The sequence below is a fragment of the Rhamphochromis longiceps genome, linkage group LG12 (assembly GCF_057381845.1).
Source record: "Rhamphochromis longiceps isolate RC_006_pf linkage group LG12, R_longiceps_female_GT1.1, whole genome shotgun sequence".
Taxonomy (NCBI): Eukaryota; Metazoa; Chordata; class Actinopteri; order Cichliformes; family Cichlidae; genus Rhamphochromis; species Rhamphochromis longiceps.
The window spans coordinates 33257422-33277730 of NC_140568.1; the positions used below are offsets into that span (position 1 = coordinate 33257422).

The 20309-nt window shown below is 39.2% G+C and overlaps 1 protein-coding gene across 1 annotated transcript; it reads right to left on the reverse strand.

Moving 5' to 3' along the window:
- Positions 1-3020: 3020 nt before the first annotated feature.
- Positions 3021-18567, reverse strand: mapkapk5 (MAPK activated protein kinase 5). Its single transcript, XM_085425907.1, has 14 exons — positions 17643-18567; positions 15784-15857; positions 10368-10443; positions 9506-9603; positions 9283-9391; positions 8982-9071; positions 8432-8527; positions 8238-8318; positions 7959-8146; positions 7017-7137; positions 6744-6874; positions 6470-6585; positions 5092-5196; positions 3021-4801 (listed from the first exon to the last, which is right to left on the reverse strand). The coding sequence occupies exons 1-14, from the start codon at positions 17676-17678 to the stop codon at positions 4707-4709; spliced, it is 1416 nt and encodes a 471-aa protein (XP_085282033.1). The 5' UTR covers positions 17679-18567; the 3' UTR covers positions 3021-4706.
- Positions 18568-20309: the final 1742 nt, after the last annotated feature.

Here is a 20309-nt window from a genome sequence, read left to right on the forward strand (position 1 = left end):
TGTACACTGAATGGATATTTTTGAAAGAAAATAGAGAAATGTGTCTTGACAGAAGCAGTGCAGTGGGATTATGTACTTACTGACCACTTTATTGGGTACACTTGTTCAGCTTTAACACAGGTATCAAATCCTTCAGTCACACGGCAGCAACTCTGCATGTAGACACGGTCTGCATTCACACTGAGCATCACAACGGGGAAGAAACTTTGAATGTGGCTCAATCATGCAGTTCGGAAAAGTGTGGGGGATAATTTATTAGCCTATGACCAACTGAGCATCATTTAAACACTACAGCCTGTCTAAGTATTATTATTAATAAATTGTTGAACGTTATGTGTACCTGTCTTCTGATGGTTGCTCAACACAGTATGTAGTGGAACGGGAGATTCACGTTATGGATTTGCGGCACCAGCTGTACGATATCATCATCTGAAAATGGACCAAAATCTCCGAGGGATGTTTCTGGCAACTTATGAATCACATGATGAATTAGGGCAACTCAGAAGGCAAAAGGGTGTCCAACTATGTACGGTACTAAGGCATACTCAAAGTGAGCAGTGAGTGTAATTAACTACTCATAGCCTCTCATCCAAACAAATTCCTCTCATTACTAAATGCACATGTGAAAACATGTAATAAGGTTGTAAACTCTAATAATTATAATAATCCAATAAAGAACATGTTCCAAAAAGTTTCCTCAGACCAACATAAATAAATTCATAAAAGTTAAAGATTTCCTTTATTACAAAGTCGGCATGTTGATGACATTCCACAAAGGCAAAAAATACAAGAACCCAAAAATACAGCAAGTCTTTGATGAGGGATTCATGCTACATGACTGCAGGACCAGAGAAACTAAGAGGACAGGTAGAGCAGAACCAGGACATCGTGTTCTTCCTCAGTTTCCTCCTGATATAGTAAGAACTTTGTTTTTCTACATCCATTCAATGCCAAATGCAAAAATAAATAAATAAACCAAACAGTTACTGAACATGTTTCCTATACAGCAGAAGAAAGGGAAGCAACTGCTTTTATTTAATCAAGAGCTGAAAAAGAAAATTCTTCTTTTTTTGAATGAGTTGGTTCTTTTTTGTATTCTTTTAGGACTTGATTATTCTTTGCTGGGACAACGTTTTTGCTTTTTTTTAAAGAAATGTCCTTTTTCCTTATATAAAATTATGAAACTAATTTATCTTCATTCAGCAGACAAGGAAGAGCAGATGAAAACTAGATTTTACCTAATATTTAATAAAACATTTCTGCAGCTGAGTGGTAAAAGAATGTAGTCTCTTTGAAAAAAATCTACCCAGCAGGATGTTTAGTAACACCGAGCAGCAAACAGCATGTAAATGGTGTCTCAGCAGGACTGCGCTTCACTCCTAGAACTATCAATATAAAGATGCATGCCTTGACTTCACAGTAAAAAACTGGTAATAAATACACGGCTCACTGTCAGGTAGCAAAAGATACAAATGATGCTATCTGTGGATTCCACATTATCTGTGGAAGCCATTAAAGAAGCTCTGATTGACCTCCAGAGATACAAAGAAGGTTCTTCATAGTGAACCACACACAGAGGCATACATATATGTATATATTTATAAATTAATTACACAGGTTCACACAGTCAAATAAAAAAAAAAACCCAAATCATGTCCACTCTTTTCAAGAAGCTCTAGAAATTCTGCAGGATTTAAAGTAGCAGTACTTGTAAGACTTACTAAAACACACTTTTCATCTCTCTTTTTAAAGCAAGGGTGTCAAACTTATGGTCCACAGGCCAGAACCAGCCTGCCAAAGGATCCAATCAGGCTTGTTGCATAACTTTTCCAAGTGTGAAATTTGCAAAGAAGACATTAATTTTAGGTTGTCATTTTCTTTTGCACCGGTAAGCAAAACGTTCTGAATAAACAATGATGAAAGTGTTATTGTCCATCTGAATCATCATTAGTCTGAATGTGGAAAAACAACCATTTTTCTTAAAGATGTTTCAGTTTGCGCATCATCAGTTTTATAAATAGATCATTAGCAATAACCTGAATGTACTGAAACTGCTCTTCACAAAAAGAAAGGGGAACAATTAGTCAGAAGCTTCAGCGATGCAGGCGGCCCACTTGAGCTGTAAGTCACTTATGAGCAAAGATGAGTCTGATACCCTTGTTCTGAAAATGCAAAAACCACATTTCCTCATTTTCCGTGACGTTTCTGTCAGACTGCGGTTCAGGCCGTTACAGGCGACCAGTTGAGCCCATTGGTTACATAAATGGTCTACATTGTAGACTCTACAACACATAAAGCACCCTGTGTGAAGGGGAAACTAGGTTCTTAAACTTTTTTTTTTTTTTTCAAAAACACATCAGATTCGAGACCTATTTTTTTACTTTTAGAGGCATCTGTGGGCAGAACTTGTTGCTGTGTAAACATACCCAGTGGAGCATTTTACAAACTAATCTAATCTTTCAGGTATTAGAAGAAAAAAAAAAATCTTTTTCCAAAGGACACTTTTTTTCTGCTAATATGGTGCTACTTTAATTTGTGTTGTCAAATCCATAACCTTCATATTTTCATATAAAAAAAACCAGCAAATTACAGCCAGAAGCTTCTAATTCCTGTCAATTATTTCCAACTAAGTAAAGGATGGAGATGCCGCCCTTTCAAACAAGGCACATTTGAGTGTGAAACTTGAATAAGGCCTTTTTAAACACAAGCTGTGGTTATCATTAAGGGGAACTGAAAGAAAGTGAAAATGATCCCACCCAATTGTCGGCGCCACCTAAATTTGAATACAGACATAAAAAGGAAGACTTGCACTTTTTTGTTCGTATCAGCTTTCAACATGATTGCCATCTCCTGCCTCCAAAGAAATAAATATTAAGAAAAGCAGACATTTAGGCTGAAACTATGCTTTTTTTTATGATAATGCAATGAGTTTAAAATCTGACCATGTCCCCCCAAAAAAGGGGAGAAAAAGTCAGAGAGCAGCGATGACAGTGATGATATATTGCACCAGTGTTTGCAAATTACTCAGAAGAAACACTTCTTTTTAATGAAGATCACATAGTTAATGCAGTAATCTTGACAAGAATTTATGTTCACAGAAAAAGTTCTGTAAAAGACTTCATCAAAGAATTATCTCAGGACAGACGAGGTTTTCCAAAACACAAAATAAACATTTCCAGCTGTTCAGCAAACTCAGTGTGGCCTCATTCAAACACCTTAAGAGGAACCCTTTCTCCAAACGCCTCTTTTAAAGGATATTATTGTTAGATATGAGTAGACCACAAGAGTCAAACAGTGTAGTGAAGATTTCACTCTGACCAGTCAACTAACAATATGACATTAATCACACCTTAAGGGTGAGGATGTGGGGACATTTCTGGGTATTCAAACCTCTGAAATGAAATGACATGAAACATGGAAGGCCTCTGATAAACAGTAATACTGACACATTAGATAAGTACGGTCTCAGTATGTACATGCATGGGGGGGGGGGGGGCGGCATGATCACATTATAGCCCCTATTGCACATTCAGTTGAACATCAAGTTACAACACTGAAATCCAGTCCTTCCCCCCTGATCTGCTCTGGTCTAAGACCACACTGGACCAAAATCACCAGGGGGGTTTCTTTTGTGTGTGTGTTTCTTTGAGCTCAAGTAACAACCTCTCCTGCTAGGAAAGAGTTCAAATATTAACTATGCAGGTCTAAATTCCAGCAGATACAACTGTGACGTGAAAGCAGCAGAGATTGTGTCAGTTTCACAGATAAACAACTTGAAATAAAACAGTGGACTCTCATCCAAACCATCAGAAATCAGAAAAACACATTGTTACTTTTATTAATGTTTTTGAAAGGGGAGGGGGATTTTTGGGGGGCTTTGAAAAAGTCTGAGAACGTCTTAACTAAAGCTCATAAAAAAGGTATTCAGATTTTATTTTTTTGGCTCAAACAATTTAATAACTAATAAATTTAGTTGGAAGAGAGGTACTGTGGAAAAAAATGAGCAAATCTGCCTCCATTTTTCTGATTTATGATGCCTTCTTTTACCCGCATTTCTGCTTCTCCCCAACCTCTAAACAACAAAGGTCGAGGGAAAGACGCACGAGACGACGGAAAACCCAAAGCTTCAGACCATTTCTCTCTAGCGTGAGATTTTAAAGGTGTGTGGAAGAACAAAATCACATTGTAGAGTGCTTCTGTCAACTTTCGGACCCCAACCTACGAGTAAGGTATAAAATAATGGAATTTTGTTTAAATAAATACATTCCTTAGCAAGGTTAAAATAAAATAACATAAAATAGAATAAAATGAAATAACTGGGATAAAACACATGACATCTTGAATAAGCTGGACAAACAGCTAATAAAAATTTCCTCCCAGAAAATAATTTCTTTCACAGATTTTCATTTTTTTGGTCTTGCTTTTTTTTTTTCTTTTTTTTTTGCAAAAATGAAAATATAGTTGTTGGTTTTTTTCTCCCCACGTTCTTTGCAAGTATCCATAAAAAAAAATTTTATAGTACCAATGAGTCATCTTTGAAATATATCTACAGCTGTACAATAGCTCTTGCAACAGTTTGACAATAAATCTTGCAAGTAAATTTACGAAAAGAAAAAAAATTTATACATAAAAAAGCTTTTTTACAGATATGAGTTAAAAAGGGTAATAACAAACAATATAAAAAGAAGATAGAAAGACAGCAGCTGCTAATGAGATTCTTGGAGATTTGTCTTCTCTTCGATGGCCTGTTTCACTATTTCAGCCAACTTCAAGCGGTCGACTTTATCGGAGAAGGCTCGTCCTGCAATGAAAATCTGCTGGTTAAGGATCTGGTAACTGGTAACAATAAAATTACACTTCTAAATGAGAGCCATGCTTAGTCTTTTCCCCCTAATCTTATAATAACAGAGACAATTAATCTGGTTTCTGTAGATTTTTGTCAATTTGAATAATTAGGGGTGCAGCGATATTGTTTATACAGTCTTTTCTGATCTTTGCAATAAGCTATTCATTCACCACACATAAGCTCACACCTGAAAAGTGAATGAAAAAAAAACATGGATGACTTTAGAGAGAGCAAGCAACACTGACCGTCCCAACTGAGCCCCTGCAGGCCATCCCTCAGCAGCTTACAGTCTCTGTTGAACCTCCAGGCATCATACATCACTTCATTCAGCTTCTCATCCTCGTTCTCTCCTGCACAAAAATTATTATTTTTTTAACTTCAGAAGTTGTTGTTTTTTTCCCCTCTCTGAGAGATGTGCAACATTGTCAACAGAAAAAAATCACAAGCAGACTCCATATAGACTTTAATGTACACTATCCATGGCCACTTTGTTAGGTACACCTATTCAACTCCTCCTTAATGCAAATATCTAATCAGCCAATCACATGGAAGCAAAAAAATTAGTCACAGGGAAGGAAAGTGATTTCGCACACTAACATCTCTGGCGTTTACAGAGACTAAAAAATGCCTTGTTGATGCTAGACGGACAGCTTTGAGCTGACAGGAAGGCAACGGTAATTCAAATAACCACTCGTTACAACCAAGGTATGCAGAAGAGCATCTCTGAATACACAACATGTCAAATGTTGAAGCAGTTGAGCTACATCAGCAGAAAACCAAACCTGGAGCCAATCACATCAGCTGAGAACAGAAAACAGAGGCTGTAAGTCACACAGGCTCACCAAAATTGAACAATGTAAAGATGTGGGGGATATTTTATTGGCACACTTTAGCTCCCTTAATACCAAGTGAGCATCAGTTTAACACAGCCTACGGCAGTGTTACTGCTCATGATATCCATGATTTTATGGCTACAGTGTACCCATCTTCCAATGGCTGCTTCCAGCAGCTTAATGTCACAAAGCCCCAACTGATTTCTTAAACATGACAATGAGTTCTTTATACTCAGAGGACCTGCACAGTCTCCAGATCTCAGTCCAATAAAGCACCTTTGAGGTGGAACAAGAGATTGCTGCCTGCACATCCATCATGCCAAATCTGCAGCAACTCTTTGATGCCATCATGTCAAAATGCACCAAAATCTCTGAGGAATGTTTCCAGCACCTTGCTGAAGAATTAATGAAGAATTAAAGCAGTTCTGGAGGAAAAAACAAGGTCCAACAAAATACTAGAAAGGTGTACCTAATAAAGTGGTCAGTGAGTGTCTATAACCTTATACAGCCTGATTAGAATTCCAGCAATTATTAGTCATAAATGTTCAAAAATCAGTGAGTTTCTCTGCATTTTCAAGTTACGTTACAACCAATTAAAGGTTTGGAAAAAAAAAAAAAGCTTAGCTGATCATCTGTTCCTCTGTACTTATGTTTACTTTTCATCACAGACTGCCAAAATGCTTCTTAGTTGAATTGAAGTGAAAAACAGACACCAAACTCAACAAGCCAGCACAACTTTTCATACTTCTTCATTAAAATGCTAGTTGTATACCGGCGTGGGTTTACTGACCAGCTTGTGGTAGTATACACTGTGCAATGACATCTCGTAATTTTTCCAGTGCTACGTTGGAGTCTTCCCCTCCGTTTTCTGGGTCGTGAATGAAGAAACTGTCACTGGGCTTTGGGCTGCAACATGGACAGAAAAACATATTTCAGAGCAGATCTTTTTTTTTTTTCTTTTTCTTTTTTTTTTTTTTTTTAAATACAAGGACTTCCAAATAAATAAAAAAAACTTTGGATACACACACACACACAAAGAAAACAAAACAAAACAGCAACTATACCCTAGAAGTTTCCGCTTCCTGAGGATTGGGTTGTTGACAGAGTTTAGGGGCTTCAGGCTGACATTCAGATCCTGAATTCTCATGTTGGCCAGCTGCTCTGCGTGGGCCTGCTGAATCCCTGCAACTACCGCCTGGGAAGCAGAAAGAGGACAGTCAAAGCTGGTATCTAAATTTCTGCCTAAGGAGGGCTATACGTCTGTTATATTATAATAATTAAGAATACTCATTTAGCAGTTTCCTCTGCCAGTCAGATCACTGACGCAATGCACTCACCTTATCCATCATCATCTGTGCCGAGGGCAGCACGTTGTCAAGAGCCTCGGTGCAGTTAAGCCAAGGATGAGCCAAGACTCCCTCGATTGTCAGCCTCTCCTCTGGCTTCACCTTCAGCAGCCTGCAGGGAGGAAACAAAGAGGCAACAGAAAATACATGTGGGTCAGAAAAAGAGTGAATGAGTGAGACTAACAGAGGGATGGGACGAATAAACACAAGGAAGACAGAGGAGAAAAGGAAGGCAATATGGGGTAAACAAGATGACAGGAGAGTTAATGAGTCTGCTGAGGGGTGTACTACAAAATATGCTGGACAAAGTCAGGTATTCTTTGCATCAACTGGATTGACAAACCTAAACCATAAATCAGAGATAATGGTTACGACAGTAGGGATTGCAAAGTCTCGTTGTTATTAGGCTCTGTGCCTACTCACAAAAAAAAAAAAAAGGGGGGGGGGCTTGATGGGGGTCATGTGATTCTTCAGTTTTCTTCAATTATAAAGAAAAGGTCACAAAGGACAATGAAGGACATTTAAAAGAGTTTTCATGGCAAAAAGCAAAACTTGTGCAGAGTGTTATTGGCGTGAATGACTATTTTAATCTAATTTTATTTTGGTCATTTATTTATTTTAGATCATTTGAAGGCTTTTTTTTAGTTTTTATTGTGATAGGAGAGTAGAGAAACAACAGGAAGCTGGAAATAAGATCATATGAAGACAAACCCAGCCCTGTGCCCTCAGAGAGCTAAAGTGGCACCCCGATTTTCCATTTATTTCTCATGTTGGAGCTGCTCATCTGAACTCTGATACATACAAACTTAATATTTAAGAAAAAGGTGACTGAGGTCTGAAATCGTTTCATAATGAAGGACGTGTGATAATCTATTAGGTTATAGAAAAAAATCCTGTAGGTAGACAAAGAATAGAAATAGGAAGAAGACTTACTTGCGTACAATGTCCTTGGCCATCTCAGAGATCTGGCTCCACTCGTCTTCGGGAAAGTCAAAGCTGCCGGTCATAATCTTCTTCCTCATGTCCTTTGGGATGGTGCGACTGTGATGCTTGGAGTAGAACGGAGGGTAGCCACACAGCATTACGTAGATAATCACACCGAGAGACCACAAGTCACAGCTCTGTAGACAGAAAAGAAACCTTTTAAAAAATAATTCACCAGTGAACCAGGCCTGACGCACCTGCAGCAGGAATCCCAGATATGAGTCTTGCCTTGTTATAGGTGTAAGGAGTGGGTGAGGTAGGTATAATTCCAGACTTTTCCTTCTGGTGCCTTCTTTGAGCCTCAAGTACCTGTACAGAAAACAGGGCCAGAATACATCATTAAGATATGATGCATTCAGTCGTTAATGATGTGTCAGCCGTCAGTGGAATGAGAAAGCAAGTGCATCTTTTTTTTTTTTAACCTGAGGTGCTACGTAGTAAGGAGTAAACTGAGGGGTCATCAAGTCTCCTTGGTCGATTTTGGCAAAGCCAAAGTCACACAGCTTCACAGGTGCATCCTGCAGAACAGACAGAATCACCGAATGAGAGATACGAATATGTTTTGAGCATAAAAACTTTTTATTAGCAACTTCATGTAAGATATTTTCTCTGGGGCTTCACGGAGTTTCACTTGATGGGATTTCTTAGCTGGAACACCTTTGGGACATTACTGAAATTGCTGCCAGAGCAGAATTGATTTCCAAGTCTGTCACAGCCACTGCAGATTTTCTAATTCTACATTATCTTTGCCAAACTCTGCTAGATATAGTCTGAGAAAAAAAACCCCCCAAAAAAACCCTTTGATCCACTGTGTTGAAAAGTCTAGCAAAGCTTCTACTCTTTTGCATTTCATTCTGTATTTTGTATAAATAATTAATTAGCTAAAAGTAATTGGCTGTGGCAGCTTTAACGTTACTTCAAAACTGCAGTATTTACATCTGTGTGTGCAACAACGCAGCATCAGGAGCTTACCAGAGAGTTATCTTTGAAGAGAAGGTTCTCTGGCTTCAGGTCACGATGTGCAATATTTAGAGAGTGACAATGCTCCAACGCTTGGCTGATCTACAGGGAGGGAGACATAAAACTGAGACACCATCTATAGATTTATTAAAAACAGCCTAGGGTTGAACTGGTGTGTGCCACTTAATCCAAACAGCAGGTAGTAATGACAAGGCGAGGCTGTGTGACATGTTACTGCAGCTTTAAAGGAAAAGACAGACGATGTCATAAAACACAAGATAAAGGTGGACCACAGTTAGGTCTGTTCACCTACCTGTTTGGTGACCTGACTGGCCATCTTTTCAGTAAAGTGCCTGTGCTGACTGATTCTGTGGAACAGCTCGCCACCCTCCATCATTTCCATAACAATCAGGAGCCTCGCTCTGTGAAGAACGATTGGAGGAAACCGTGAAAACCAGGAGATGGAGATATGTTAAATTCTTTCTTTTATGACAAGAGATTCACTGAATCCTACAAAAACAGACTGAGCGCCTCACCTTGGGCTGGATTCATGGGGGAATTGAACACTGTTGGCATAAACTTCCAGGATTTGCACTATGTTTGGGTGGTTGGCACACATCATATGGAGACGCACCTGGAGAGAAAACAAGCAAAGTGAATTTAGAGTAACTCTCTTAAGTTTAAATTCTCCATGTTTAAGCCAGGTTAAAGTCATTGCAACAGAGAATAGCATCATATCATCAGTACAGTCACTCTGATGTGCAGTGTCGGCACTTCCCAGGCAAAAAGAGAAATTTAATGTGAGATCAATGACATCTATTAGTATTCAAATGTTTAAACTACATCAAAGCTGACACAGAAATCATTTTATTACACGTTTCCACTGCTTTACTGGTTTTATTAAGCAGATGAGTCAACTAATGCACATTCGTTACCAATGAATGCCAAAAATTGACAAATTCTGCAAATGTAAATGCAAATTAAGCAGCTGCAAATACCAAGAATTCTTCTAAATAATTAGACCATCGGAAATTATACAGTGTCAGACTCAGAAAAAAGCAGATTGCAAGACAGACAAAGACAGTACGCCAACACCAAGTCTGTGTAGCTTGTTTTGACTGCACTGCTTAACTGCTGCATAAGCTGCTTGATCAAAACACGGGGCTGCTAATGACACGGAGAGGCTGCTAAGACAAACTGTTCACTGCAGGGAGACAGCGTTGCAGACAAAGGCGCTCATACAAACAGGCTGAAGTACAAGAGAAGCAAGGAAGAAAAAACAAACAAAACCGGAATTAATACAGACTGATAACAGGCAGGCAGAACAAAGCATGCTGACACAGCCCCAGACAACAAACAGCAGGTATTAATCACAGCCATGACAGTGTTTCCTCTAACCTCATTTCTGGCCTTGGGGCGATCAATAAGGATCTTCAGGGCCAGGCGTTCCTGAGTTGACTTCTTCACACAAACTCTGCAAAAAAAGAAAACAAGTATCGACAAACACCCCACGCACCATGATAGACGTGTCAGATGTGTGCCTGTGCTAACAATCAGGAATTAAATATATCTAAACTCACAGGACTTTTCTAATTTTCTGGTGTTTCTATTAACAATCAGTTGCTCTGCTTGTCACTCATCTGTATTACGTGATCTAATATATTCAGATTAAAACCTAAAAACTGTGCAAACTCTTTAACACGTTATTGACATAACTTTATAGCAAATTGGCTTAATTATTTACAGTTTCACCTGAAAACGATTTAAGCCTTGCCAGCTTTTCACAACATCCTGATAAACACACTAAATCATTAAAAGGCGTCTCTCTTATACCTGCAACCAGCTCCTCTACATGAGGTCACAGGTGAAATCATTAAACCACTATGTCACATAAAACAACCATCCAAGCATTTTACAGCATTCCCATCTACCTATCTGATTAAGAAACAAGATTACAATCAAGTCCAGTCAGATAAAACTGCATTCCCCAAATCCACAACAAATAAAATGCCAGACAGTGTCCAGTGTCCAGTGTCCTTTACTTAAACAAAACAGCTGATATCAATGAGGGACAATGTGTAGGCTGACAATGTCTGGACACTTCTTTTTCTTTTAACTTGAGATGCCATTTCACCCTTACAAAAAGCTTTAAAGTAGATAAAAAACATAATTCAACAGTATCTACAGTTTCAGATAGGGCTGTTCATATAACGATATATATCGGATGACGATATAAAAACGTCTATGTTTCATTTTACGCTATCATTTGTTCCTTGGTGTCGCAAAATAAACTGTTTACGGTAATACTTTTTCATTATTTTGATGGTCACTGTAGTGGCTGTCGTTAGCAACAACGACGTTAAAACCATCGCGTGTCCGCTTGTTTATGTTCCACATAAACCTTTCACAATAAAGCTCAAGATCCTGTTGAGACTTTACAAAATAAACTGAATCACGTGAAAGAGCAGATTATTTACGGATAAGAAGTAAAAAAAGAGCCGCCAGGTGCTAAAAAATAAACCTTAGACTCAAACGTTAGAACAGGCTTTTCCCCGCAGCACGCCGTGTGATAAATACAAAGAAAACGGCGGCCGTTACAACTTATGTCTAGAAATGTATAGTTTCATGCATCTGTTAAAACACTGGACTCCAGCTACATGACGCGCAGCTGGAAACACTTTCCGCAAGTCGAGCTGCCCGAGATCCACAGAATTTACAGAAAATGTTACATTTTTGTGATTTATATCGGTATCGGGACGATAGAATTCTGATATCGGGATATGAGATTTTGGTCATATTGCACAGACCTAGTTTCAGATATATATTTTGTCTGCAGACAACTAATTATTTGCATGTTATTTAAAATAAATATTCTTCTGTTAATAGACTAATCACTTTAGGACTTATATTTATAATCTGTGGATGTGTAAATACTTTATCTGTAAAGCTTGAATTTATATTTGCATAGGCGCTCTTATTTTATTTAAAAGACTTTAAAGTTGTAAAGGTAGTTTCTGTGTGCTAACGTGGTGTTTTAGACTATTACACTCCTACATACCGCCTGGATATGATCTGATGTTGAATTAAATAAGGCCAAACAGAAGCACAGAGAAGACATCAGCTGACTAGCTGGATTTACTTTATTTTGTAAATATCAAAGTTTGTTGTGGGAATGGTGAATCTGCTCTGCATCTTTGTATGTAGAGTAAACCAAAGGAAAAGTCATCTGTGGATGCATATTTTTCATCGTCACAAGGATAAAATGAAGTAAATAACTCCTGGAAATGGGTTTCCTCAATCCACATTTTGAACTGCACACTCATTAAATATGAAACGTGCAGATACATAATTCATTTTTGGAAGAATCTAATAACTCCCTTTCCCTCTCCTCTAATCTACAGGGGCTCAAATATTCACTTTAAACACTTACTTTGAACTCAGATTACACTATTAAAGTATTACTGGGAGAAACATTCAGCTCTGGCCAAAGTTCACTTCACTAGAAACCAATACCTTCCCAAATGAATGACAGAATTAGTCCGGTGGTGGGGGATACAGTAAAAGACATGAATGTGCTAGCAGACGGAGGCAGGTAAGAAGGAAGTAATAAGAGTTCTGAGCAAAAAACCGAGTTAGAAATATAAAACACGAGGTGAGTAAAAGTTGCTCAAAAAAAAATAGCATGAATCATACCAGCATGTTTACATGGTGGCCTGATGAGTCAATTTCACTGTATTCTCATCACTCAAGGCCAAAAATATACACATTGGGTAATAACAGATTGCTCTCGCTTGATCCAGACTAATGATAGCCTCAAAGTGCAGAATGAGCAGAAGAAGTCAGTGGCAGACACTGATATATTACCACTGGCATCTAACTAGAATCAGCAAGACAGACCTGCACTAAAAAGACTGTGTATAGCATAAACAGACTTAAATCTGCTGGCAGAGCTGCTGCCTCTCTGTAAAGTTCAGCAGAAACAGAATGAATCTAAAAGTCATTCCTGTGAACAGATATCCCAGTGAAGCAGGGCAATGCAGCGTTTACTAATTTTTAATATTAAAAGGAGTCATTTATAACAGTGATTGCTACTTATTCATATGCGGTATAAGCTTTCCTGTGATCGATTACTCCCCATTTTACAGTGTGAAGACAATTAGAGGAATATAGAAGGGAAATGGACGACTTAAGCAAACTGCTATGTTTTATAATTGATCCCTTGTGTATCCACCAGTAGACTAAACCCAACAAAGCCAAGGAATTGGAAATAAACTCACTTTCTTCAAGAGGATTACGATTTTAAGCTGTTAGTTTACACAACACATGGGTAGTAATGCTTTTAACAGTGAGTCTGTGAACTGAATCCCAGCGAGTCTGACCATTTGTTGTATTCCACTCGCTTCTCGCACTTCATGTTTCTTGTCCCTCTCAACTGTTCCCATCAATATGGGCGCAACAGGCTTGTGCAACAGGCTTGAAAGAAACCTACCATGCCCACACGCTGCTGTGTATTTTACAGCATGTCTACGCATTTTTAAACTTTCATTCTGCAATGCCAAAAGAACCTGCACAAATGGGCACAAATGCTGAACTCCCAAACTCTGCTTAGGGCCACCGTCCTGTTAAAGGAACTTTCTTTTGGACTGGCTGCCTCTTGCTAACAGATTGTCTTCCAGAGCAGCTGTGTGGAGCTGCTGTGCTCACAGCCAGAGCTGCATGCCTGAAACGACCATATTATCATTGACGCCATAAAGAAGCAAGAGTAGAGACAAAAACATCTGAAACTGAACTGAGTAACTGAGGTTACTTGCACACATACTTACCTCATTATGGCACAATGCCAAGTGTTGGATGGAGTGGTGTAAAGCACACCACTACTGGACTCTGGACAAGTCTAGGTTTGGAGAATGCCAGGAGAACATTACTGACCTGACTGCACTATGCCAGGTGTTAAGTTTGGTGGAAGAAGAATAATGCTATGGGACTATTTTTTCTGGGGTCTACCTGGGCCTCTTAGTTCCATTTTTCGAGTTTTAATGTTTGACTCTGCTATGAAAGAACTTGTCTGCCCTGACACCTTTGGGATAAACTAGAAGCTATAGACCAGCTAATGGACAGCTTGATTGACGTATGCTTGCATATCTCACTTAGAGTGACTTCGCAGGAGAGATGGAGAGGGCTTAGCTTCCCTGCCAATGGAGCTGTCAGGTCAAGATGCCAGGGCAGCATAGCATCATCCTCATTCTCATTATTATCATCTCTGATGATATCCATGATAACATCCTCCTCCTCGTCTTCTCCATGCTTCTCTTAGGAGTTGAAGAACTCCAGGTTCTCGTGGGGGGCTAGAGACTGTTACAAAGGGGGTCAGGAAACCCCATGTCCTTGAAGTCATTGCTCTGACGTTGTGGTAGTGGAGCCTGAATGGTCATTCAGAGGTCATTCCCCATAGTGAGATACCTCACTTGGTTTTCAGAGAACTGGGGTTACACCAGTAACCAAAGGATTCTTCAGTGTCTGATCTGATAAATGCTCTTTTAAACGAGTGGGGTGAAAAATTCCCACAGACACATCCCAAAATCTTGCAGGAATCCTTTCCAAAATTGTGGAAGCTATTATAGCCACAAATGGGGACCAACTTCATATTAATGCCTCATATTAATAGAATATGATGTCAGAAAATCGCCTTTAGGTGTAATGTTTAGGTAGCCTAATACTTTTTCTCATATGGTAACAGTAACAGTCTGGTGTGGGCCAGAGGGGCCGATGGCGCGCTATGGCAGCCTGGCTTCTGTCAGTCTGCCCCAGGGCAGCTGTGGCTACAACCGTAGCTTGCCTCCACCAGTGTGTGAATGTGAGAGTGAATGAATAGTGGCATTGTAAAGCGCTTTGGGTGCCTTGAAAAGCGCTATATAAATCCAATCCATTATTATATGGTGTACATGAACATAACAAAATGAAAACATAATGAGTCCAGTTTAACTGACTTCCACTGAGGTTTTGAGGGATACGTGCATTGGGTGGGATTCAAGTCCACCATGCTGCAATTACATAGACTGTGCTTGTGCCAACTGAGCCACCTCCAAAAACAACAGAAATCGTGCCTGTGCCAAACATTTTAAGCTCCCAGCTGCAATGTTCTTACACACGAGTAGTAGGTCCAGTCAGTTAAAGCAAGTGACAAGCACCTGGTCCTTTTATAATTTTTAATGTGTTAACGTGCCAAGGATAAGGTCAGGCTGTGCAACAGCAAATTTAATGCAAGAGAACCGCTAGAAATGCATACAGACGTGTTTGTCTAGTCAATAGCTCAGCTAACAAATAAATCTAAATCAGCTCTGACATCGACTCTGCGGTGTATTCAGAGACTCAGATGTATACATAGATTTAATCATGCACTGCATGGGGACACAACAATCTCTGCCACCCTCTTCAATCAAATCACTTTACTTAAAAATACTCTGAATCACAATAATCTATTTTCAGGATAAACAAAACTACACTGTAACCTCAGTTAACGCTGACTGCGTTCTCACAGTTGTGTTTAACCCAGAAGTGTTAAGAGTTCTCCCTGTGGGATTCTGTAGCACTAATAAATGACAATAACTCATTTCCATAGACGTCAGAAGCACAGGTAAAAGGTGATTTCTCAATCACAAACAGATATCATGATAATGTTTCCTGGTTGTGTAATACTCCTCACACTGGCCATAGTTCAAGAAAAATAATCCCGTTCCACATTTTGGCACCAACAGACTGCAGCAGAAAAGATAAAATGTCAAGAATAAAGAAAAGTCTTTTTAAAAAGACTTACCTGACAGGGCCACTGATGCCAGCTCCCAGTTTCTGTGTCCAGTTTATGTTGTACTCGTCCAAAATAGATGTCTCCTGTTAAAAAGACAAAATAATACCATATAGTATATCAGAACATTGAAGAAAAGGCAGACCACCGTGGTAGACAGGAATGTTAAAAAAAAGACCTAGGCTTAAGTTTATGAATCATCTGTGCCTTTCACAACAGTCAGCACGGGGTATGTCATGCTTTATGATCATTAGCTCACGAGAAAGAAAAGAAAATACTGTATAAAAAAACTAAACCCCCCCCAAACATTTGATCAATGCCAATACACAGGCAGTGATTATACCAGTACACAGAATATGATGTTTATTATAATACATACTGTATGTTATATTCATAACATATATTCAAAAGACTACTGCAGATACTAGTTACATTATACTAAATGGAAAGAAACACATTAACCCTACTGTGTTAACACTGGGTGGTGTAATAGCTATACATCTATGGGCTCTAGTTTCACAATAGTACCATTCCTTGACAGAAAAAAGATTTAGAAAAAAGACAGCTTGGCTGCTATAACACAAATGCACCTGGAAAATCATGCTGCTACTACTGGTGCCAAAATAAATTATTTAAAGACAAGTTCACCCACACAAGTTCAGTAATCAACTAAAAAAAATCAAAATAAAACAAATCAAGTTCTCTTTGACAAACCCCCAAACTTGAGGCCAGAAATTTTTGGCATTAGTCCCTTTTCCTTATAACATAATTTTCTGGGACATGTGAACATTGGCTGATTAAAATATAACTGTTGCAACACTTGACAATGTTTTACTACAGCTTGACAACCAGGAAAGTGCGATTTCGTGTCAAGACACTATTAAAGTAATCCAAAAAAAGATATCCTCTTATTTGGTCGAGGTGGAGTATTCGGCCAAAATCTCCCATAGCTGTTTAATTGGGACTAGACTTGCTGATTGTGAAAGCCATAGCATATGATTCACATGATGTTCACACTCATCAAACCCTATGTTTGATGAATGTGAGGTTTAGTGAATCACTGGTGACTCACTGAACCAAAAGACAGAAGCACTGTCATTCTGGAAAAACACCCCTCCATATGGTTTCACTAAGAGATAAACGCAGTCAACAGAACAACTCTATTGATTTGCAGTGACTTTTCATTCTAAGGGGACCCAAATGATGTCAGCAAACCCCCACAACCTAACAAAGTCAACAGATCTCATCACTTTAAGAGGGAGTCCAGGGTTCTTTAATCACACAACTTGAAGGACGAGTGATCAAAAACTACGCAGATTTGTAATGCTTTAATACTTTTTTTTTCTGGAGCAAGGAAACATGCAAGATTATTTCCCAGCATTTGATTTAATGAGCCAGGAAATTGATAAAACAGAGTCGGGGTTAAGCAAAAAGCTACTCAGCGAACGTGTGCTCCAGTTCTAGAGTACCTCTTGCCCAACCATGAAAGCAGGGGCCAGGGCAACTCCAGATCACATTTTACTGTTGACATAGATGCCAGGCAATGACACACTGAGGGGAGCCAGCCAGGAACAAACCCCAGATCCAGTTTGCAGGGAAGTAAGGCTGGTTAATGATCATGACCATTGTTAAATGGGTTTAAACTAAGAAATGAATATTATGTTTTTTAAAACATGTTCAACATTTCTGCCATGCAAATCACACATAAAACTCATCTGCTGTCAATAAATATGAGTTTATGACTGTCTCATGAAACAAGATAAAACTGCGCTCTTCATGTAGCATGCATTGAGCAACAGCTTTAAAAAGATAATATTTCCATCACTTGAGTGGACCAGTAACCAAGCAGAAGAAGTGTCATTTTAGGTTACCTTGATGAATTTGTCTGCATTGTTATCCTCCGACATGGTTTTGTGCTCCGGACAGATGAAGTCTGCCTCCCCAAACTCAGACTGAACACAGTGGAAACGAAGCGTTTGTGTCTTGTCTGACCTTTATAAAGTACCCCGGGCTTCACCAAGGCTTTCTATACTACTAGTTATAACAGGAAAAGGCCATCGGGGAAAAATGATACTCGGCTACAGAGCAACCAAAGCCGAGTGCCGTTCCTTTGGAAAACTGAAGCCCAGCAGCTGGTACGATTTAACGTTAGATCAGACCAGCTCGGCTCACAACCTCGGGGCCCGACTCGCTCTACCAGTCGTCTCAAATTCACTGTAGTGACCATGTAGAGTGGCAAACTGCGAGCAAGGTGACCAGAAAAGAGAAGTCCAACAGGGACAAGTCCAGCACTTTTGGAGGCGCAGCGAGCAGGGGGGCCTTACAGTGGTATTTTTAGCCAGCGCAGTGAGAGCAGTGCTCTGCTAACGCTGCGGAGACACTGAAGACTGGCCAAGCTGCTGTATGCTGCTACATTTCACGGTGAAAGCAGTCGATTACATAACAAAGACAACAGTGAACGATACGGCGGAACGAAGATACTCTCTGAAAATTAGCGATAGTACACTGGGTGACACCTGGGTTGATCTGACAAGAAGAGCACACCGCGTTCTCAGCAGCAGGACAATCTATTATGTCGTCGAGCCTTCTGACACGCTAGGTAACGAGCTAACCGAGTCGCGTCGGTTTTCCTGCTCCAGTCAAAGCCAGGGATGTTAAAATTCTCAGCAGACCGTGATAACTATCAGAACGCGTATGGAACAGCAACAACACATAGCAGATGACAGGAGTTATCGGAGACTGCATTCAGCGGTGGCCAAAAGATATCCGCATCTCTGGACTGTTTTGCTAATCCCATAGGGGTCTTGCCAGAGGAATACACATAACGCCTGTCCGAACAGAAAGCCTGATCAAAATTATTGACAACATTAATAAATTCGAACAATATGTTAGGCTACACGTTTTAATCTATCACACACCACGTAATTTTCGGCGTATAATACATGTATTTGTTTTTTGTATTTTTGAAGCAGCAAATTATTTTTTACAATCAAATACGTTTGAACTGGATACACTGTAATGGGTCCTTATAAGGACCTAGTTTTCAATGCGGACTCAAGTCCCATAAGCAGCATTGCAAACTACCGATTACTTAACAGTGGAAGAAGTTGAACTACTGCAGAACTACCCCTGGCGGAAATATAGTTAAGCTCAACTTAAAAATCTACACATTATAGGAAATTTTATTATATTTAAAAAGTTAAATGCCAGCAAAAAACAAGCAAACAAAAAATCAACCATCACACTTTAATTAATATCAGAATGTGCTAAAATTAATTAATTAAGATGATTTGTTAGACACCTACCTTCCAAAAAAAAAAAACTATCCCCCCAGGTGGCAGTATTCCATCAGGTAACCCCTAAAAATAAGACTTCCACGACTTCGTTAAAAATGTTTCTTATACAGAGATATTACCTGCACACCCAATGAGCTTTAGCTAAATCCAAGTGTGAAAAAAACTCTCCTTCGCTTTCAAATTTTTATTTATTTAATTAGATTTGATGTACTTTAACATAATATAGACTTTATCAAATAATCAGAAATACCAAGAAAAATAGATACTGTCAAATGAGATAACAGACTCTTCTGTTCATGGCACGGGTACTCACCCACCAACGACTCATTTTGGGGCAGGATAATACAATTCACTAAACAATTGTAATAAATAACAATAAATGTAACAATAAATTATTTGGGGGAGGGAGCATTTGGTATGATTGTCTTTATTCTTTAACACAGCCTGACACAAACTTTACACAAACTTTATTGTAATTTCTTTAAGTAGTCTTCAAGAATAGTTCTTCGGGCTTCTTGAAACACAGTCAAAGCTCTTCTTTGGATGTTGGCTGCCTTTTGTTCTGTTCTTTTTCAAGATGATCCCTCACTGCTTCAATAATATTGACACCTGAGGATCCATCAATGCTTTAACTGCATTGGAAATGTGTTTGGGATCACTGTGGTACTTTTCTGGATTCATAATTCCATGAATTTCCATAAGATCCCAAACATCACTGAAATGCGGAAATGCAGTCTCAAACCATAACAGAGCCTCAAGCGTGTTTTACAGATGGCTGTAGATACTCACTGTTGTACCTTTCTCCTGACCTCCTCTGTACATATTCGTGACAATTTGAACCAAAAATGTCAAATTTACACTAATCATTCCATCAGACCTGTTGCCACTTAGTTTACATCTAGTTCTTGATACATGAGTCCTTTCTCCCTGTTTCTCTTCTTGACAGGCACCCTTTAACTGAGACCATTTCTGGTGAGGGCTCAGCAGACCAAATGCATCTCTGAAGGACCAGATAAATCTCAGGTGTTCTGTGTCAGATCTTTGCTGCATTTCCCCCCATATTTCTCAAGGACATGATTTTCAGATACTGTTCATCAGCTGCAAACAGTTCTTTAAGCCGGTTGCTTTTTCTGTTGTCCTTCCCCTGTCCAGTTTCCTCAATATGCACACCATACTGAGATTTGCCACATTTCCAGCTTATCTGTCTTTGGTAATCACCTTCTTTGGCATTTTTCGGAGATT